At 28.3% G+C, this 24,450-nt stretch overlaps 1 protein-coding gene across 1 annotated transcript; it reads left to right on the top strand.

Moving 5' to 3' along the window:
• The first annotated feature begins 8,632 nt into the window (after positions 1 to 8,632).
• On the top strand, positions 8,633 to 11,982 carry LOC112684555 (jerky protein homolog-like). The gene is made up of 2 exons (XM_025556128.1): positions 8,633 to 10,172; positions 11,930 to 11,982. Exons 1-2 carry the CDS (start codon positions 8,633 to 8,635, stop codon positions 11,980 to 11,982), a joined length of 1,593 nt encoding a protein of 530 aa, XP_025411913.1.
• The last annotated feature ends 12,468 nt before the right edge of the window (positions 11,983 to 24,450 follow it).

The following is a 24,450-nucleotide window of genomic DNA, read 5'->3' as shown; positions in this document are numbered from 1 at the left end:
GGTAATTTATTAATGATAACGAAAAAAAATAATTAATTTTTATAATTATATAAAATAATAATGATAGTTCGATAGATAAGAATATAATAAATTATTTTGATAATAATATAATCACATATAATTTGTAATAGTTGGTTATTAATTTCGATTAACACTGTTACCTTACGGACACATATTCTCTCTTAAGTAATCGGGCTTACATTATTAATGGTAAGGCCCATTCATTTTAGGTGGTGGTGAACTCTCCCGATCGTATGGTAAGCTCTCCCGATGGTAACCTTCCCGGGTCAACATTATGTTTACCTGAAGGAAATGTATAAACTTTCCCGAATTATTTTAAATATTATTGCTACCCTATGAATTGGCTACAGTAAAAATCGATGCAAGTTTTATATTAGGGCGAACGTTATTTGAACTGGTGTTCACTAGTTGGATCCCTAAGACCCTTATTAAATCTAGTTAGGTCCCAGTGTTTTTCAGTGGGTCCCACGATTTAACAAGTACACTACTCTATTTGGGTCCATATAAAAAAACATTTCCTTTCTCATTTTTACAGACTTAGGACTGTCAGTCATCTATGAATTGGAACACAGGTATAATATTTTTTATAAGTTTTTAATATATGGTATATAATTATTAATTGAAAATTAAAATACTTGTATATGGTAAATAAATAAAATAAATGCTTAAAAAGTTTAAAAATTTACACAGTTAGTAAAAATTTAAACCATAGAACTTTCATAAACTTAAATTTAGTAATTTTTTAATATTATCAAGTGTATTAATAATTGTAAGTTAAAGGTTTTATTGTCGGAGTGGTCAGACTTAATTCGTATGTTATCTTTTTTATAATCGAATACAATTAGTGGTTTGTTTTTATCATAAATATTATCTGGGATCCAACTTGAATACGCTCGTTTAAACATCTTTCTGTAAACGGTTGACTTCAGTGAATAATTGTAGACTTTAAAAAGAATCTGAAATAAAATTTATTTCTAACTAATGAATTTTGTTGTTATAAACGTTATAAAATAATCAATTTTAATGTCCACGGCAGTTTTGCTTTTTGGGCGAACGACCGCTCATTTGAGAGAAAAAACTCCACCACATCCATTCCAACACGTTAGTTGAATCTTCTAAAATTAACTGTTGAAGTTATAATAGTAGGTTGCTGACACTTCTAACACTAAAAAAAAATATCAAAAATGCTTGTTTAAAAATCGAATGTAAAATGTATAGGTTTAATATTATTTGACATATTTTAATGTGTCATTTGTAATTTGATACATCAATTTGATTTGTTATTTGATATTTCAACAAAGTTTTAGATATAATTTGATTAAATGTTTACTTAAAAACTTTTATTAAAACTAATTAAAATAAAAGCTAAGTGTATTTTATAGATATTAAATTAATTAATCAGTAATTATTAGATTTATTTAAACTATGCATTAATTTATGTCCACATTCAGAATTATAATTATAATTGGAGCATTAATTATTACAATAATTTTAAACGTTGACCTCTAATCAATTGACTGATTTTCTAAAAATAAATTTACTATAAATATATTAATAAAAATGATTTATTGAAACTATAAATAGCTTTTAATTATAATTTTTTTAAATTTATCTATTACATGTGTCTAACAAGCTATTTGTTCGATTTTAATTATTTAAAAACCACAGAGCAATTTAAATATAGTTATATTCTTTGTAGTATACACATAAGAATAATTGTTAATTGTCAATCATCAATTATCTAAGGTATTTCTTTTTAACAGTAATTACTACCTAGTGCTAAGTATTCTCTACTATTCTATTGATATTCAAATTACAATTTTTCATAATAATAGTTTGTTTTATCTTTCTACCTTCCACTTATTAATTATGTAGTTTATTTCAAATAATTATTTCATTAATAACCAGTAATATTGATATATATAAATATACAAACACTTATGTTTCTGTGAATCATTTATAAACATGAAATTAACCTTACTTTAGGTAAATTATAATTATACACACATATACATATAATATTAATGTGTCTTTTAATTTTAATTTATCTTAGATATTAATTTTTCATAATAATTATGAATGGTTGAAGATTTTTTTTTTCTCAATAATAATTATTTAATCTTATGAGTAATGAAAAACATCTATTGTTTTCGGAGCTCCATGTCCTTGACCCTCCACTTTGGAAATTCAAAACCAAAATTATGCCATTAGATTGTGCTTCGTTTGTGCTTGTTTGTGCTTTCAATCCCATCGTTTGTGCTCAAAAACCTTTCCAAGCTATCCGAATTTCAAAATGGGAGGACTGGAGTCATGCTTAGCTCGCCACCACGGAAAGTCAAAACAAAAATTATGCCATTATTATGTTTATTATTATTTATTATTTATTATGTCATCTATTTGTATTTTTTTTGATCGAATTAAAATTTTAGCTTGTAGAGGTATTATTTACAAACTAAAATGTGTATATTTTTTTAATTTGTTATCAATATAAAATTGTTAAATTATTTTTAAAGGTATTTTAAATGCTATTCAGGAATTACTTTACTTCCCGTATAGAATATTTAATTAATTAATCAATAACTTTTTTCTTGGAGTGCATAAAATTAGATTTATTTTATAAAGAATTAGAAGTTATAGCTGATGCATTTTGTTCATTAAATTTCATAGTACAAATTCTATTTAACAAAAAAATATGAAAGTAACGTATAAAAAGTAAATGTATTAATAATTACTATATGTATAATATCTAGGTACATAAACGTATATATATATATATATATATATATATATATATACATAAATGCAATTTTTAAATTATTGTTTGAGTTTTTAAAGTTTCAAACGAAAAAAGATAACTGTTCAGATGTAATCTGAATTTTTGATGGACTTAGATGAAAAGCTTTTACAACCCATTGTGTATTTTTATACATAATTGTTCATCATACAATACGAATAAGAAACACTTAGGTTTATTTTTCATCAATCGATTTTTGTACATATTTACATTAGATATTAACTTAAAATTATTTATTACAGTTACCCAATATATTATTATTTATTATTATCATATTACATTTAGATTTGTTGATAATTTGTATCATTTACGATTAAATTTATTATTTTCGTTATTGATGGCGTTATTTTGTTTTAAATTCAAATTTACGAAATCGAAAATTTTAATCTTCGAAGTCTATACATTTTTTGAATTTCTGTCCAACTTAGCAATTTAATGTGTTTTTTGGTTAACGGATATTATAAGTTGAGACAAAGACACATCAAATACGTTTTAACCGTGTCAGTTTATAATATATATACTCCTACTCGATTAGTCTCTAAATTAATTAATTAATATTTCCCGATAATTTACAAATATATTGATTAATTTAGCTCCATTAACATTCGTTTTTATATGTAATAATTTATCATTGCTATATAATTTAAATACCAACACGCTCAACTAGTATCTATCTTTTTTTAAATTAATTCAAGCGATATACTTATGAATGTTATAGCTAAAAACCTTATTCTAAAAACGTAGAATTGATATTTAACCTAAATTATAATCAAGGTTATATAAATATACTTATACTAATTTGAGTACTAGTATCTATTATGTATTAACTATTATTATGTAGTTATATGCGTATGTCTGTTTATTGATGACTCAGTTGGTATTAACGTTTTATAACCATATCAAAATAATGTTAATTGAAATATACAAATAACAAAATAAATCCATAAATGAAACATATTTTTTTGAAACGTAATGATTATAATTGATAAATAAATAATTATCAAACATTTCAAATGGTTTTTACTTTTTGTTTACATATACTGAGATTTTGAAATGGCGTAGATTTTTCTATTCATTCGAATGAATTTTTAAATGTCCTTGCAATAGGTGCTATTAAACTTGAATCAATAAAAATAAATACGATATAGCTGTATACAACGGAGTAATAAAAACATAAAACTAACCAACTAACTATATAGTTATACCTGTGTAGCAGCATAAATACAAAAGTATTGGTAAACATTTTTCAATATTCTCATAAGGATAATAATAATATTTTGATTATAGTTTTTGTGAGGGGTTGCTGTGTACATAATTTCGGTTATTAACTAGGGTTTAAAATACTTACTAACTCGCAACATTTAAATGGGTTAGTACTTAAAATTAGGTTATTCGTCATCCCTATTTAGTTCCGGTGTTCGTCAATTGTGCTGAATTTGGGACACAACCTTAATTATATAATAATCTATTGCACCCGTACAAAAAAGTTAAACAAAAAATGTGTAATCACATCAACTGTGCCGCCGTAGCATTTTTGATAGTTTTAAAATTAAATAAAAAAACTAATTTAGTTAATTTTAATTTTTATAATTTAAGTTCATATGAATATAGTTAATACAAACAACTATATAATTATATTATTATTATTACATAATATATATTAAATAATATTATAATAACATTATTATAACATTGTTATACCGGAGTTAATATGTTACAAAAATTATCGAGGTTTAAGGCCGTTATAAATTGTATTGGACTTGAATGTTATTAAATTTATATGTCCAGAGAAAAATAAATTAAAGCTAGAAAATTGTTTTTCTACCTATTATATATGATAGAATTTATTTATTCACATTATTAAACTGTTTTGTAGTTATGGTTATCATTTTTAAAATTCCCACATATCTAAATTTCCATTTAAATATTTGAATACATTTTCTTCAACTATGATTTTTTGTTTTTTATACTTTTGGTTTTTAATTTTGTTTTTTTTTCGGCACCATTTATCCTAATACACAATTGAAGTTGAATGCTTTTTAAAACTTCATAAAAAACAAAAATAATTGGATGGGTCGAGTAAAAATATTTTTATTTCTGAGTGAAATAACTCTCCGTAATTTGTTGTTCTTTCGCCTAATAGGTTAAACGAATCGATCGGCATAATGACTGTAACATATGGTAATACTCGAATATCAATCGGCGCAGTTGATGTTTACCTTTTTCTATACTATTTTCCTAAGTTTTTCGTTTTTTACCTACAATTTTCAGCGCAGTTGATGTACGCCTTTTAGTTCAATTTGTATACAGCGTATACATAAATCCCAAGAGGGGAGGAGCAACTAAGGCAAGTGCCATAGAACGTAAAAAGTATTATAAATTTAGGGGGTGTCATCATAATTGATAATAATAAAACTAGGTTTTTTTATTTTACATAGGTAAGCATTAATTTTTCTTTTATATTGAAATATCTGAATAACTATAAAATTATAAATGTAAAAATGTAAATAATGTATTACATGCCTACGTGCCGGCACGTATATAGGGTGGGGGGTTAACTGTTCATTGGCCAATATAGCACCAAACCTTCAAAAATTATACTAAAAATCTAAAATATTTTTATTTGTATTTTATATTAATTAGGAAATTCTATAAAACCTGAATCCTTAGTAATATTAAATATTAATGAATATTATTACAACATTACCCAAATATGTAATAAATTTGTGTATTTTATGTTATAATCAATTAATTATTCAATTTTACCAATTTATAATAATAAATCAAGTTCAAGTTAATTCGGATGATTCAGTAAACAAACTTTACTTATCACTGCAATTTTCTATACACAATACCTACTCAGAAACGCAGAACGTAATTTGGTCGAAAAGTTTGCAAAATTTAAAGCAATGAAAATTCCTTTGTTTAATCTAAGAGAGTTTTGTACATAATTTTCAAATGTTGGAATATTATATCAGTATTATAAAATTATAAAAACATTATTATTATTTATTATTATTATGTTGCCTTATAAATATTAAAGGTAATTGTAATATTTTCCCTGAATGCTTATGTTAATATATTATGTATAACTCATAATTATATTTTATTTATGAATACATACATTTTTATAATTTTTATTTATAGTTTTGTGAAAAAAAGTAATTTTTCTATAATTTAGTCAAAATAATGAAATGTCAATTTTGAAATAACATCAAAACAATTAAATAATAATATTAAGCATAATATAAAGGGAGAAGTTAAAACTTGGATTAAATGTTGATCAAAACTTTCGATGCACGGTATTATAGCATTAATATCGAACATGAATACTCAAATATTTTTTAATTCGACACATAATATTCATGGTTGAATATTTTGATCGTAAAATACATAATTTTTATCTACATTAAATGTTTTGTTTTAATGCATTTTTATAGTACTAAATTTACTCAACTGATGAAGTAATTTTCATTCGATGAATTTTTTCATTTCTAACGTATTTCAACAGTTACTAATCCGTTGCGTATTTATGATGAGGATGAGGGGTGGTGAGAGGGAAAAAAAGATACCTCTTTCACTGCAGAACGCGTGTATCGTAACCCTGAGCGGTCATAAAACCACAACGGTTTTTGAATACAAACGAATAATAATTTTTACACTAGACTATTTCAATCGATGAGTGTCACGGAATTATTGACGCATTGGGTGCACACAGTGGATAACCATATTTCACTTTTATTTTCTCGAAGGAAATGAAGAGTTTGAATTTAATCGTTTAGTATTTAAATGTGTACCGTGCATATGGTTGCAGTATGCAATCACTTGAAGCAGGGCCTGTTGCCGTCATCGTCTTTAACTAGCATCTTTGCCAAACCACCTTAACCGGTTTAAACTTTTCCGTCCATTGTTCGCATTCGAGTAGAATATTGTTTGTACACCTTCTGCGTGTCGGACTTTCAGTCTTGGGAGGTCAGGGTGAAAGTATACCAATCGAAATGGCTTAATATTAAAAAAAAAAAAAAACAAAAAAAATAAAAATATTGATAAACTTATCTGTTTCTTCAATACATGTTAAAACTGTTTGATAATAATAACATGAATGAATCAGTGTCCAATAAACAATTCGTAATCTTGTTTAACATATTTTTAGTATCCTAAGCTTCCAAAGAAATATCGCAGCCATGGGATACCGGTGCGTTGCATCTCAATAATAGATCATTATTCGTCCAGAAGAATAACGCTTTTACTACTTTTTGTACTACTCAATGTGCGTAATCGATCGTACGAGAACGTATTTTTATTTATCAATTTCAGACGATACGCCGATGGCGATCATGCACAGCAACCTAAACGTCAGATCTCGCGAAAACCGCGATCCTTATCCCCCGCGAGTGTGCCAACAGCAAAGGATTTTCATATCATTATTATCATCGACGAAATAAGTAATAACAAAATCGTATGCCATACATACGCGTCGCATAGTAAACAGTGCGTCGTAATGCATAAATAGAGAGAGAGACAGAGAGAGAGAGAGAAATAACAATAACAACAAAATAATGATAATAAAAATACGCGTTCCTCGCTTCGCCAGAATCCATACAACTCGGACAATGACGGTACGCGTCGCGTACAATAGAATAACATAATCGTACGTAGGACGTGTTTACTGCGTTTCGGCGAAGAGGAAACGGTGACCGAGCGGTAACCGGGAAAGAAGGCCATTGCCGCGCGTCCCTTGCCCTTCCCCTCCACCCGTGATTTTTGCGCGCACTTTTATTCAACAATACACGCTCGTGCACGACACGTACGTCCCATTAAATCGATATTGTAAACGATCGAGGTAAATTTTTTTTTTTTTTTGCTTTCTCCTAATGACACGGTGCAGCAGCAGGGACATGCACCGGTGCACCAGATAATAGCGGTGCACCGTCGTAATATCCGAGTGCACTGCAACGTGAATAGGGCTGCGCGGTTATTTCATATAATCGATAATTTTAATCGATTATTTTCCATATTTATAAATAATCGATATAACCGCGATTCGATTATTCTCGATTATTTTCGATTAATGAAAACAATTATTAATTGACTTAAATAATAATTAAAAAACAAAATAATCTCAATTAATTATAATTGAGATTATATTTAATACATTATGTAATTGAAAAATATTTTAGGAATATAACATAAATATAAAATGTTTTCATTGTAGCGGTCATGGTATTGTTATTGAAGTATTTATATTTATAGCATAAAATCCCTTTTAACCATTGCTAAAATAATATAAACATAAACGAATTTAGTGTTTATTTTTAAAATTTGATAGAATTGTTATTGATACAACGTTATATTTATAAATATGTTGTTATTCTTTTCACAAATGTTGAATTTAACGGAGTGAATGAACACCGGGACACACATTTGATTTGTGATCTGCGTTCTGCGAACATATTTAATAATACATCAATCCACTGGTTAATGAGTAAAAGCAATTGACGAGTAACGACAACTTTTCTACTAATCAAATAGTTTTTCCAATTACAGTAGAGCCTCGATAGTCCGGACCCCCGATAATCCGGTGAACGCGGTAATCCGGACGGCAAAATTCCGTTTGTTCGTAAATAGATTTTACGAGAATTCCCGGAACCCAATTAATCTATGCATAAGATATTGTTATCGACAAATACAATTTCGTCATTTTTATTACCTACTGTTCCTAGTAAAGACTAATATGTACATATGTAGGTAATAAATCGATGCCCGATGGTCAGTTCGTTTACTTCTTGTCGAGTGGTTATTATTCTTGTTTGTACAATGGCTCCTCGTAAACACGTAACTTTAACTTTAGATCAAAAAATTGAAATAATTAAGCTAATGGAAAATGGCCAGAACTATGGTATGATTGCTGAGAAGTACGGAATAGGTAAATCGACTGTTGGTGACATAAAAAAAAATAAAGAAAAAATTATGAAGTTTGTCAGCACAACTGAACGTGGTCCAGGCACACGTAAAACTTTAAAAGAACCGGAAAATTTTGTTCTGGAAAATGCTTTATTTATATGGTTTATGCAACAGCGGAGACGACATATTCCGATAAGTGGTGAAATAATTTGCGAAAAAGCACGTTTATTTCACCGTGAAATAACAAAGCAGGAAGATGGTTTCACTGCTAGTAGAGGTTGGCTAGACAATTTTAAACATTGTCATGGTATTAGGCGCCTTAAAATAACGGATGAGAAACTTTCATGTGACGAAGCATCAATCGAACCATTTCGAAATGAGTTGCAGCGAGTCATAAATGAAAACAATTTGGACCTAGAACAAATTTATAACGCTGATGAATCCGGTTTATTCTGGCGAATGTTACCAGAGCATACATTGACATCAAGTCATGAGAAAAACGGAAGAAAAATGATTAAAGCTAGAATAACATTCATGCCTTGTGCTAATGCAAGTGGAATACATAAATTGCCTTTACTCGTCATTGGGACTGCACAAAAACCACGTGCGTTTAAATCAGTTAACCTTCCCGTATACTATCGTGGACAAAAAAATGCTTGGGCCACTCGTGTTTTATTTTTAGACTGGTTTCAAAAACAATTTGTTCCTGTAGTTCGTGAGCACCTTTTAAATGTAAATTTATCTCCAAAAGCTTTATTATTGTTGGATAATTGCCCTGGACATCCATCAGCAGAAGAATTACATAGTGATGATGGCAACATTTTTGCAATGTTTTTACCCCCTAATACTACAGCGCTTATTCAACCGATAGATCAAAATGTAATTCAGAATATTAAATTAAACTATCGTAAGTCTCTCTTAGTCAATGTTCTTGCTGATCCGGTGCATGGTGAAAACCTTATTGATGCTCTAAAGGCCATAAATTTAAAAGACGCAGTTTTTAGTCTTGCAAATTGTTGGAAATTGGTCCCGCCAATGCTCATAAAGAAATCGTGGAAACACTTGCTTCCTTTCCAAACAGAAAATAAAATCGACGAAGTTGTTGAAATTAATGACATTCAACTTTCTACACTTATAAACCAGATACAGAAAACATGTACGAATAAAATGTCTGATTCTCAAGCACAGGAATGGGCTTGCCGTGGCGCAGACGAAGATTTAGCGAATCATGAAATCTTAACTGATGATCAAATTCTACAAATTGCAGCAAAAGAGGATGATATTGACGACGAGGATGAAAGTGGCTCAATTAGTACAAGTAAAGTTTCTCCTTCAGAAGCTGTGAATGCATTGAATACTGTATTGCAATGGGCGGAAGATGAGAACATGGATAGCATTGATATTTTGTTGGTACGTCGATTAAGAGAACTCGCTTTTGAAATGAAAATTAAAAGTACTATTCAGAAAAAAATTACCGATTATTATACTTAAATTCTACATATTATAAACATTTTTTTTTTTTTGTAATTCATTAGTTTAGTTTTAATTTAAGTTGTTTATTATTCTTATAATTTAAAATGCAATAAATATAAAGATGGTGAAATTAAAAATAAAATCTTAGTCATTTGAGTAGGTATTCTTGAGAAACCTCCGGTAATCCGGAAAAATCGGTAATCCGGACGATGCTCGGTCTGAATTCGTCCGGATTATCGAGGCTCTACTGTACCACCAACAACGACGGTGAAAGGAGCCGTCACAAGTCATAACCAACAAAGCCCATCATAACCATAGATTATCTGTAATTGTTGACCTATATTAGTTGTAACTTGAAACTTTCTTATTAAAAAAACCATAGATTATTCCTATATAATCTAACAAAATTTTGTTATACGTTATGTTATTTTTTTTGTTACTCTTTAAAATGCGAAATTACAAAAGTACATAAAATTGTATAGAAAATGACAACAATCAACAAAATTGCAATAAAATTGAAATAAGGTAAAAATTGCAAAACGTTGCACTTCAAATTTTTAGATAATTGTTTGTACTTGATTAAAACAAATTTATAACGTGCTCAGCTACGAATCTGAACAATAGAAAAAAAGTTGCAAATGTAACAATTTCCGAGCCCTATTGAGTATAATTTATGTTTAAATAATAACCGATTATTGATTAAGTATCAATTATAATCGATTATAATTTATGTATAAATAATAACCGATTAAAGTTTAAGAATCAATTATAATATTTATAACTGATAATAATCGATTAGAATGTATATATAAAAAAAACCCATTATAATCGATATAATTTCCTACATATCGATAACATAGAAATAAAATAAACACGCAGCCCTAACCCTAACCGTGAACCGTCTCCATTTACGCGCACGATATCGAGGTCGAGTCCGACATTTTTTGAAAATTTAGCCGCGAGGACGCTTCGTATCGATCCGAAGTTTGGGTAAAAAACTGCTGTTCCTTCCCCTCCTCCCGGTGCGCCGTTGGGGCTGGTGTTCAGATACTGTGGCCTTTTTAAATGTTTTCCGATCACGTTTTTAAGATTTCGAGACCACTGATTGGCGCTGCAACGGGAAAAGGCAACAATAATTATAATAATAATAATTATAAAATACAATAATTATTATTGTATTTTATAAATATATGCATGTATATATATATATATTACCGGCAGAAACATAAATTTTGGAATCAACGAAAATGTCTAGCCGCAATAACATTTCCGATCACACAGTATACGATGTTGATCAGGAAGGAAGTAATGTGAATGTTCATTATTTCCAGACAGTTTAGAAACATTTCCTAGGTAATGACGATGATCCCGGCTGTTTCAGACATAATCGATAAAAATATTAAATCAATTATATGTTTGTTGAATTAGTGACGGCCTTGCACGTTGTGAAATCGATTTATTAAATTAAAATAAGTTATCGTTCGTGAGGCTATGGAATCGCGGGATCAAAAGGATATACTAGATGTGTTTGTAAACAGGATGCAAAACTAATATTATATGCAATTCAAAGTGTTACGATACAATAAATTATGAAAACAAATAATCACGTATAATTTATCTTGCATTTAAAAATATCTCACCTAATCTTTATATATTGCTAAACAAAATTATCAACATTTATCGGTATTAAATAGTTGTAAACAGCGTTGGGATTTGATAAATACTTTTTGTGCTTAGATACAGATGAAGATAATACGACAAAAATGTTCCTAGATAAAAATAAAGGATAACCGAATTTAAATCTATCTAGATGAAGATTAAAGGTAATTACATTTTATCTAGATAAAAAGAGAGATCATTTTTTTTTATATATTGAAGGCTAACTTTCCGAGAGTACACTTTAGATACTAGTATACTACTTAGTACTTTAATATTATTTAACACAGGCTATTTTCTTAAATTATTGTTAGTAGTAAATATTATTATTAGTCCATGTTCAATAAATATAAATTAACAAACATTTTAAAGATTAAGGCTAAATGTAAAGAAAATATTATTTTACACATTTGACACGTCATAGTTAACTGTGATTGTTGTAAACTTACGACAGTTTTAGTATGTATTTAAAATTATATTTGTAGTGGTATTCGGTAAGATGTTTGTTATTTCATGTATATTATACATACAATGAATAAAATAATATTTTATTTGATGTCGAAAATAATAATATAAGAAATAAATAGGTAAGATCTGAACGAGTAACTAATCATACATTTTGATAATAATGTATGTATTATATATTATAGGTTATATATAATATATTATATATTATTATTAATATGTTATTATATATATAATATTATAGGTATTGTATTATATTATATATATATATATATTTTTTTTTTTTTCATAGAGACCGGATTTTTATGATTTTACATAATTGTATATTGCATATATCTATGCAGTTAAATGAGAGTGGAGATATTTTTAAGATTCAGGAAACACAGAATTCACAGAAAAAAATTAATTTAGGGGTTAGGGAATATTCAATACGTCAGAGAATATTTGAGAATATTTTATAAATATTTTTATTTTTGTAAATATATTTTTTGAAGGAAATAATTTATATTACCTATTATTTGTCTGCATATCCATGCACGCATTATGTAGATCGACATTTTGATAATATTGATCAACAAATTCAATATTCACAATTTGAGTTATTTTTATACCCTTTTAGGTTGTTTTAAAAATTAATTACTAGATATTAGGTGTAATTTACGTACGGTTAATATTAGAATTAAAACCGACTTTTTTTTTTTAATGTTTTTATAAATTAAATTAATAATAAAATGTAGTAATCGATAAATTTAAACCAAGTCATTAAAATAATTTTTTTTTTACAGAATATTGAATATGTAATGTTATATAATATTGTATTTTTAAAAACATAAAGCATCATAAATATGGTATTTTTAAAGAATATTTAGAGAATATACTGCTTTTTTTGACGACACAAAAACGACATAAATCATATTTTAAGGATTTTAAGAGAATATTAATCCGACCTTTAATTATGACTAATTAATAATTACAATCATTTTTCCATTCATTTACCAGCTCACTACTCACCAACATAACATTTACTCTTCACTTAAACATCACGGTTTCCTCACAAAAATCTTAATAATACCTGTACCTATAATATATTGTTTTGTGATTTTGTTACCGGATCATTTATTAACTCAAAATTAAAATAACAAGTATTGATTATCAATAAAATAAATCGTAAATTTACGATTTATTTTATTGTACTCATACAAAGACGAATTAATAAATTTACTTGGATAGATTAAAAATTTATCTTAGATAATTATTTAGATAACGTGCAACTATTTATCCACGCAAGATAAAAGATAACTGAACAATTATCTAGATAAGTCTCAACACTGGTTGTAAATGTGTTGAAAAAAAATTTGGTACCAACAACATGCTCGTGTTGTCAATTAATGTCTGGGGCTTAGGCACTGTAGGCAGCTGCCTAGGGTGGAAAATTCTGTTATAATAAAAAACATCAAACGTATGAAAAAAGAAATTGGAAAATTAATTACATTATATTTACGGAAAATAATCGTGTAATAATGTGTTTGCATTTTGTTAATATGTTGTGGTCGGATTTTCGGGGTAAAATAAATACCCACGTTGCCGCACTATATTACTAATTAGACTGCTCACTAATAAATCCTATGCTGTTATTATGAAAATCTGTTTTTATTAAAATTTAAGGGACATGCCGTTGACATTTTTTCAAAGCAAACCGATTAATAAAAGCGAAAAAATAATGTAAACATTCAAACGGATGCGGGTACATACGTCAATATATTAAATATTTTCATAAGGTATTTTGGAATGGGTAGCACAACTTCTTCGCCTATTACAGGGGCGGCAAATTGTTGGTGCCCGTAGCCGTGAAAAAGATAAATCCGCCTCTGGTCCGGGGGTATTTACCATATTGGCAATCACAGTATTACCTAATTTACATAATTGACGGCGACATGTATGGGTTGCAGTATGAGAATAATAAATATAGGCGGTTAGGTTTTCCGCGTTTTATCTCCTCTCGTGTTTTCTGTGCCACCAGTGGGCATGGGCGTTTCGCGGAAAACGCTGAAACCGCCGCCGCGTAGGGAGAACATTACGGCGTATCGGTTGTGTACGGCCGGGGTGGGAGGGAGGGGGAAACACTGAACGCAAGACGTTCGTCTGATCACGTAGGCCGGCGCCGGTGACTGTTAAGTGTTAACGATGCGATGTTTTTATCGCGCGACCGTGGGTTTGAACACCGATGTGTTTCGCGGGACAAATAATCCTGAAACATACACTGTTGTCAAGTGTGATTGATACACCGTTGATCCGAATAAAATATTTTGAAAAAAAAAACGTTCGTTTCTATATTTTTTTTTTTTTTTTGTATTATTTCCGAACAATTAACTACGAGATCGTTACTTTTCCATAAACGTTGATAAAACAGTACGTCGATGTACACGAGTATATAATAATCGACTAAAATAAACATCGCGAAATCGAAAATCGATAGCTCGATTAAAAAACAAAATTAATCTTAAACGCCTCGTGAAAGTCATTAATAATAATTGTTTTGTTTAATGCGCTTACGATGACCTAGATATTGAGATGTATATTATGATATTGAAAAATAAACACTGATAATCATAGTTAACTATCCCATTGTAGGTTATAATGATTGTACGTTTAATATTGTTGTAAATTATTTCCTTAATTATATTCATATACTTCGCGTTTCGATCAATAAAAATAAAAATTATTTTCACGATCGATTCTATAATTTATATTTCCAAAGCGGAGGAATTATTTCGGTATAAAGGATATAGATTTATAAAATAAATGAGAGTGGTTCATATGCAGGGCCGTATTCAGCAATAGCCTCCCCTGAAATATATGAGCAGGCGGCAATATATTTACGGTAAATCTCAATAAAACCAAATCGATTTTTTTGCATTCTTAATGGAAAATTATTTTTGAATAAATAAAATTAAATAAAAAAAAATCTTATAAGTATAACGTAAATGATTTTATATTTAGTAGTGTATAAAATTGATGTTTATTTAAGAATATTTTATTTGATATGGTGTTTTATTGAGATGTAGATATTGGTTTAATCCTGTATGGGGATGGGACGTTCAAACCGAAAGGTACTAAATGATTTAAGGGTACTACCATCAGTCTAATAAAATATAATTTTCTATAATTTTATTTTTGTAATTATAACTCGGTTATTATTTTAGATTTGATATTAATAACAAATATTGTGTAATAGTGTACGAAAATGGGGAAAATTAATTGCGAGTGGCTTTTTAATGAATAGTCGGAGACACTTATTTTCGATTTTACACTTCAGGGAAGAGGGGCGGCAATATGTTGTTGCCCCTGGGCCGAAACATCTTAATTGCGAACCTGTTCATATTTTAAGTATTGTATCGATATTAAAGTGGTATGATTAAATATTCATTTTTAACGAAGTAAGCTTTGTTTTAGATACCCAGCGAAACAAAGAATTTTTTATTTTATATTGCTGTTTTTATTATTGTTAACACTGGGGTTGGAAATTTGCATCAAAGATTGCATTTGGTGTTCTTAGTATGAAAGCAGTATATTCCATAAGCAAGTTTTCCCAAGCGTAGGGGAAGAATGAAAACTAATTTCATTTTATGTTTATTTTTCCACTCTGGCGTTTATCTATATTGATAGAATAACAAATTATTTTTGTAGCTTCGATATTTTTACGAATTATATTTCTTATATTTATACTAATAAATAATGCTATTCTTAGACAATTTAAATTATTGTCCAATAAGTTTAACCAATTAGAAGAATTGAAAAATTCATTTTTCTTATGATAATGCGCCTAAAAATTTGAAATATAGCACGAAGCATTTTTAATTATTTTTGTAAACGTTGACGATTCTTTTCGTCCTTTTAAACCTTCAATCTGTAATTTTTTTAGAATTTTAATTAAATTTTCATTTCAAATGTCTGAATATATATATATATATAAATATCACTTTTACAATAAAATAAAATCTTGCACTAGAGCAGGAATTGCTTCTCGTTTGTTTTCTTCTACAGCATATTGACAAACAAGTGTACGAATAATATTAAATGCCAAGAAATGGTGCACCGGACCCGAAAAAAATAGTAAAAAGCTCGTTTGTGACGAAGTTTACGTACACGTTTTGCGCCATAACTAGTCAGTGCGCTATAACTATAATCAGTGATGGATATCTGCAGGTATTAGATACGACTCTAACTCATACATGAGTATACATATAAGTAGACATATAAGTCATTACTTGCACATTCATTGCATTTTTACTAATTTTTATTTGTTTATTTCACGCGTCCCTCACGCGTCCGTCACACACATACATTTATATATAATTCTTCCGCTCTTGAATATGTATAGAAAGTGAGTTAGAGAAAGCGTCCATGGTAATAGTACACAACTTACATATATCTGTATATGAGTGATACGATGACAGTTATAGCGAGACTAGGTTTAACGATCGAAATAACAGAAGTCGCTTTGTCCTCGAGGAAAGTGCAGCTGCAGTTCGGTTACGCGCAAGTGAAACATGTTGCAGTAGTAAGCAAAATAAAACGAAACGCGTGCACCCTGTAGACGCAACTAGGTTTCTTTTTTTTGGGAGGGGGACTAATTTTTTTTTTTACAACTTTGCTCAATATAATTTTCACTGATGCCGTGGAGAAAATATAAATGTTTGGGGAGGCTAAGCCCGCCTAGGCCACCACCTGATTGCGCCTATGGTGCATCCGCTGGGTTGCTTGCGGATCGCGATTGGTGCGTGCGTTCACCGAAACGTTCGTCAATATTTAGGACTCGGATTGCGATGGCCAAACGATATGTATTATGAACGCATCCGAGGAAACTGTAAAACGATTCCGTGAAATGCATTTACGGTCCATAGAAAAACTCCGTGAAATGCATTTAAAATTTATCGTATTCTTTTAACGTCGATACTCGGAAACAAAATTAAAAAAATATGATTCAGTTGGTAATAAAACACGGTGACGTATAACCACAAACTACCTTGCAAGTTAACCGAATCGATACAAGTGTGCGACCCACTGCGACCTCATAAAAAAAAAAATTAAAAAAAACTTGACCGCGGTATAAATATGTGAATCTGGGACTGGACTTTTCATAAAATTTTCTTGAAAAATATCTAAACATGACTAGATTCGTTTTTGGTAAAAATGGTTCGCGTGTGCGAAATTCGAAACACCGTTTGCGCAATATAATTTTAGAAGCGCCACAGCGTTTCGGTCGATTCAGCGAAAATATAATGCGGATCCATTTAAATTCGAACCATCATGTACAGTTATAATATACGGTCTTCGAAAATATTGAAAACATTTGAAGTAATCCCAAGGAAGTAAGAAAATGCTTTTACATTATTTTTATATTGAAAACAGAATCTACATATTATGTGCCTTAAGTGTCATCAAACGTTCTTTAACTTTTTTTTATATTTTATATATATAATATTAATAACATATTTTTATATCATGTACTAAAATTAATGTCTGTTAGATGGTGTCAGGTTGTACATAGGTACACATTTCTGAAAGGAAAATGTGCCTAGTCCGAAGTTGTCAATAAAACTGGGGTCGTTCTTATCTTCTCCATTATTGTTCCACTAAACCGTGATTGCGATGATTTTATTTCATATATATATATATTTACGTACTAATATCATCCTATCAGGGCCGGCGCAACGGCAGTGCAACCGGTGCACCTGTACAGGGCCCCGCGGAAAACAAATCATTACTGAATAAATATTATAATTTACAAAATATTACATTATTAATAAAAATATAATATTTTAAACTCCAGATCCTAGCGAAAAGTCAAGAAAAAATCGTTCTAAAATATATAATCAATAATAAATAATATATTATATTATTTTATTGTATACATTTATTTTATATATATAACTAAAAAATAAAGAGTATATATTAAATATTAATTGTTGTATATTATTTTATTTCAATTATTTTGCACGGGGCCCCGCAATTTGTAGTGTCGGTCCTGCATCCTATATCCATACATTTTAAATACACTGTTCAGACTCATAATGGCAAAAATTACAAAGCATTCGAGAAAGTGTGACATGAAGGCCTTACATAGGCGGACATCAGGGGGGGGCTTGTGGGGGGGGCCTTAGCCCCCAAAATATTATAATAGCGCCCCCCCAAAATCGAAATATTGTTAGAAATTTTATTCGTTTTTTTTTATAATTATCTGTTAGTTTTTTTTGAAAATCTTAAAATAAGAAATAGGTAATAAAAAACTATTTACAATAGCATTAACAATACCAATTAGTTCGGTTATTTGCAAAAGAAATTTCAGTGTAAAGAAAAAAAAATCTTGGCTAAGATTCAGCGATCTTTTAATATTATATATTGAAAAATATAAAAAGCCATGATATTTTGAATATTTTTGCTGATACAAATAGATATTTGTCATTAAAATAAAATATTAATTATTTTTAAATATACGTTTTTTAGTGTTTTTTTTAATACAATTTAAACATATCTATATTTTTAATAGTAATAAATCTTATTTGTGCATAAGAAAGGGGTGTGGAGGCGAAGCCCCTGCGAATTATTTTACATTGAATTATTATAGCCCCCCCCCCCCCAAAAAAAAAATCAACCAAATGTCCGCCTATGAGGTCTTATTGTATAAACTTAAGCATATAAATGCACCTAAATATTTATTTTATGTTATAAAATAATTTTAAACCAAAAATATATTCGCCATTCAAGTCAATGATGACAATTCAAACTTAAAATCAATACTTGCGAGGATTCTCCAAAGATCTAAAATTGGATTTATTATTATTATTAACATTAGATTACATTATTAATGAACTTGATAAAAGATTTACAAATAAAATATACTATCTTCAATATTTTATTTACATCCACAAAATGAAATTTTTTTGAATGTTGAACAATTAAAACCTTTGGCCCTTCACTACAATATATATTTAGAAATGTTTTTTGTCCAAAATTAAAATACTACCTATGACTATTAAGAAATATGAAATCAAAAATAATATAAAAATTAAAAGCTTAATGAATCTGGTTGATCTCCATGAAAAGTATAAAATTTTATAAATTTTATGTAATAACAAACGCTTCATCAGAAATATATTTTCACACAAATATCTCCAAATCCCGCTTATCAATGACATAAGTAAAAATACAACAAAGAACTTACATTAAAAAACTCATCTGCAGTACGACATTACAAATTACATATTGGACCACTATTTGTGTGGTCACTCTCATGAAATGATGCGAAGTAGAACCAGTGGTGGATTCAGGGAAGGGGCACAGGGGCACGTGCGTGCCCCCTATCAATTTTCTTTCGGCAATTTTTTTATGTTACTACGAGTATCATTTAAATGAAAAATACAATAAATAAGAATAACACTACTTACTAGTATAATAATTATTTAAATTTAAACTAGATAAATTTGTTTACTAAAAAATATAAACAAAGATTTCAATTCGACCTATAAAGTATGAGAATTTATAAGGATATTTTTATTTATTAATGGTACGTATATGAATTAATGTAACTTGCCTATAGGTATGAGTTATTATTTTAGTATGTGATATCATGTAATCAACATAATATTAAATATATTACCAATTTTGTTTAAAAATAAGAGTATGTATTATTAATCATGATTAAAGAATATATTATATTATATTACATTATATAATTTATATGTGCCCCTGAAAAACTAATGTCAAAATATCCAAGATCCGCCCCTGAGTAGAACCAAATCATGGACAACAGCAACAAAAGAAGGGAACCTAAAACTGTAATATCTATAAACTGTAAATGTCTATACTATTATTGTGAACAACACAATTGTTACTGGTAAAATTTACACCATATTGAAAAAAAAAAACAAATATATTTTTATTTCTTAAATGTAGACAGCGAAAGCTAGGAATTGTTTAATTTAATAAATAAAAAACCCTGCACAGAGAGTTCTATCACTGGTTGACCTTCTTCTTCTGAGATTTTTAATTTTGTTCATAGTTTGTTTATTTTTTAGTAAATAAATAAACAGAGATTGTTATGACGGTTTCATTTTCTACAAAATACGGTGTACTCGATTGTTCACAGTGTGCACTTTATAGCATAAATAGTTATTATACTGCTGAACGCTGTACAACGTAGACATAATGACGTTTTTCCCCCTTTTCAAGTTGTCACTAATATTGTTGTAACAAATCGTAAACACGCACGGCGTATGGTAAACGCTCAAGCTTTTAAGTAAAGTTCTAAATTTAATGCAATAAAAAACTGTTAAATATGCATGCAATTTTGCACTAAAACTTTCTGGCAAAATGTGCAATGAAATCTGTTTTTAAAAATCTTAAAATATGCAAATATATGTAAGAAAAAAAAAATCACAAATTGTCATAAAAAAATATTATTTGTAATGCTGTCCGCGATCAATTGTGTAATGCTTTGCACAAAAATAGACGATAATACAGTAAAATACCAGACTAATAAAACGGGGTTCAGAATTTTTATAAGGTTTTATTGTTTTCAAAAGATAATTTATTTCGATTTTAAAATTTAGATTTGAGTTGAAAAAACAAAAAGATTCTTGACTTAGTCAAAATAAATAAATTTATATTGGAATTTTATTTTCAAAATACAATAAGCCATCAAATATATTTTATGTTGATATAAAATACATCATAATAAATGATATATTGCTCATACATGTATTTTTTTATGAATAACAAAATAACTTTACTATTTATAATATTTATACGTAAATATTATCTATATATACGTACTGGGAAGGAATCTGTTTCCAAGAAATATCATATAATGGAAATATAATTGAAATGTATTTTTGTTACCTTAAGCATTACATTTTTATTTTGTACATAATTAAATTTAAACTGTTCAGTCTAGTACACATATATCCGAGTGAAACATATAATACTTCTTCGCACATTAGAAGCTGGATTAGATTTTGAGTATAATGGAACCTAGCTGAGTTTCAATTGTTATTATTGTACAAAAGAATATCACTGTAGTAGACTCTAGAAAGAAAAGTAATTTTCCAAGCGGAAATTAAAATACATTGTTCGAAGTTTTGTGACTATTGTCCGATACGAATTATTATTAAATAAAACCGTAAAATAAACAATATTTGTTAGTATGTATTTTATCGATTAAGCGATCATTTTTTGGTTTATCTAAATAACTACACTAGTTTGTTTTTTTAACAAGTTTAGTGATGATATCAATTATTCTTAAAGATTTAAAGTGAAGCTAAAAAAGGTATTGCTTTCACCGTGATGTATGTGTTTATATATTTTAGTTTTAATTTATGTAAGTATTCGATGAATCAGTTGGGTCTTAATATTTAAATTTCATCCTGTATTTGATTTGGTTTTAATTTTTGTTTAATTAAAATATTTACTAAATACTATTAATAATAAATATTATTGACTATCAAGCTTAAATATAGACTATAGTTATATTTTCTAAAACTATTAAAAACTTTAAGTATACCCTATGATGTGATGAATGAATCAATTAATTGACTTTCAGAATCAGAGAAAAGCAGTAAATGCGAAAGTAAAATATCGCTTTTAACTATAAATTTCAAAAGTAATCTTACAATAACAGTGTAATAATTATAATGGAGTTCTATTTATGATTTCACGTAATTATTTGCAGTAGGTACAAACAATTGTAAATATTATCGTAGTGCTACACTCCTTTTTCTTTTCTTTTTTTTTATCATTATTCGTTGCAACAGTCTCTCGGCTGTTGTATTTGAGATTCTCGAAAATAATATAGTAAATTGTACTCACATTTTAATTTACTAAAAGCCATCGTTATCATTTATGGATGACTAACGCGAAAACCAAGACGGCTGAAGATGATTTTAATAGATGCCGTTTTAATTGTTACAAAAAAAAAATCAAACACAGTGTCGTAGGTGGGATTTTTTTCCCGTTTCGCACGCAAAGCAATAGTTTGTGTGGAGGTGATGTCAGTACGTTGTCAGTACGTGCAGCCGTCGGCAGAATTGATATCTGGTCCGGCCGACCGCACACATAGAACCGTATGCGTTAGAACTTGCATTCCTTGTGGTTTTTGACCCGGTTCGCGGATGTATGATTATTTTTTATTTTTTTTTTTTACAATCGTTTCCATGGACTAACGACAATGTGATATAAAACACAACGTTTCAAACATGTAATAATAAATAAAAAAAAGTGCAACGGAGAAATACTGTAGAATACTATACAATAATAATGACGTTGAGCCAGCGAACAAATTTATGTGGTTAAAAATAAAAGTATGGAAGAGGTAATGCCAAATATTTGTATCGTTAAAAATCCCCGGGTAAAGGTTAACAGTTATTAAGTACAGCTATTAATTTTTCAAAAAAAAAAAATAATAAATAAATATTATCCCTGAAATTCAATCGATGGTTACCCTAAGGTCTCAAGGCCGTGTATACAAGTATACCACCAGAGATTAAAAATTGTAGATTTTTTCTATCTCCCGTGCGTATTTTATTGCCATCTATTTATTTTTTATACTTAGGAAAACGCCCAAAAACCTTGAAAGCAGCCAAAAGAAAAGAGAAGAATTAAAAAATAAAAATAAATGCTACTAGTTTCTTTGTCTGTGCCTTTATCATGACAGATGTAAAACGGAAAAAATGGAAAACTGAAAACATGTCCGAATAATATGAAGGTATAATGAATCATAGGGATAATTTTTCAAATATTTTAATTATATAATATGTACACGTCTACGGATTACGTTTTAACTGAAGATCATAGGCGTAACTGGGGTTTTATTTTTAAGGGGGCTATTTTTTTCATTTTTATATCACTTTGGTAAATGCATCTTACTTTTTAATTTATATTTGTACCTATTCTTTGGAGGACAGATATATTAAATATTTGGAGGGGACAAGTTCCTCTATATCCTATGGGCCTATGCTGATGACTAGGATTATCGGGAATTGTTAAAAAGACTAGTTTTAGTTATCGATTAGTGACATATATTTATACATAAATATACTTGAATTCGTTGGTAACGGTTTTATTTATAAGTCAGCATATACGTAAATCATGTACGATACGTGAAAAATATAATTTGAGATTTTTTCAAACAAAAAGGTTGCCTATTCCAAAAAACTTTCCCTACAAATAATCAGCATAAATAATTTCAAAAATAACTATTAAATATAATATATAAATAAATAAACAAATAGTTTATATATAAAAATAAATACATTTTTAACCTGGAGTATTATTATATTTGTAAAGTACGACCAGTTTTGAATTAAAAATTGATCATTAAGTAGCTTTGTATATACTAAGTCAATAAAATCGCGACTGAATTTAAAAAAATAAAGAAAGGAATACATTGAGAAAAATTTGTTGTTTTTACATAGAATACATTTTATTAAGAGAGAGTATTTAAAATGAGTTCTTATTAGACATAGATATGTTAAGAAATATAATTACTTTAATTATTATTTATTAGTAGATATCTAAAATGTATCGATTATAGGATATTATTATTAATTTTTTTTTCTTTATTTCATTGTGTATGTGTAATTTTTCTAAAATGTAATTAATATAAATGTTATGTCGGGTATTTAATATTGCTAAATATAAATTTATAACATGTATATTATAGTTATTACCACCTATATATATTATTATTAATTATTTTTTTAAATTTTATTTCAAAGATTTATTTATATCTTGTACTAAAATTTATATTTGTCTTATTTATAACAAAATGTATTAAAATTGCATTTAAATTTTTATTTATATACTAATTGAATACAAATTAAATTATCAGAAATTTTTATTTTAAATAAAAAATCAATAAATTAAGCACATTTTTTAAAAAATATTTTATTGTGTTATGGTAAGTTAACATCATGAATGTACGCGGGAAAGTCGATTTCATATCAAAAAGAAACATCAAAAGAAAGCTACCAACGTTTATAAGCAAATTATCTAACGATTTCGGATCTTTGTTGAGGGAAAGGTTCAGTCTTGCAATATCGAAAAATTGTATGGGAATTTAATGACACGGGTCATGACGA

The sequence above is a fragment of the Sipha flava genome, unplaced genomic scaffold (genome assembly GCF_003268045.1).
Source record: "Sipha flava isolate LNK unplaced genomic scaffold, YSA_version1 252_pilon_pilon, whole genome shotgun sequence".
Classification (NCBI taxonomy): Eukaryota; Metazoa; Arthropoda; class Insecta; order Hemiptera; family Aphididae; genus Sipha; species Sipha flava.
The sequence above is the reverse complement of the archived record's forward strand: the minus strand, read 5'-3'. Positions and strand labels throughout refer to the sequence as shown.

Excerpts from the sequence above, each read along its gene's own strand:
- LOC112684555 (XM_025556128.1), top strand. The coding sequence starts at position 8,633 with ATGGCTCCTCGTAAACACGTAACTTTAACTTTAGATCAAAAAATTGAA. Across the intron at positions 10,173-11,929 it reads TTTTGAAATGAAAATTAAAA|ATACAGATGAAGATAATACG; the intron begins GTACTATTCAGA and ends TTTTGTGCTTAG.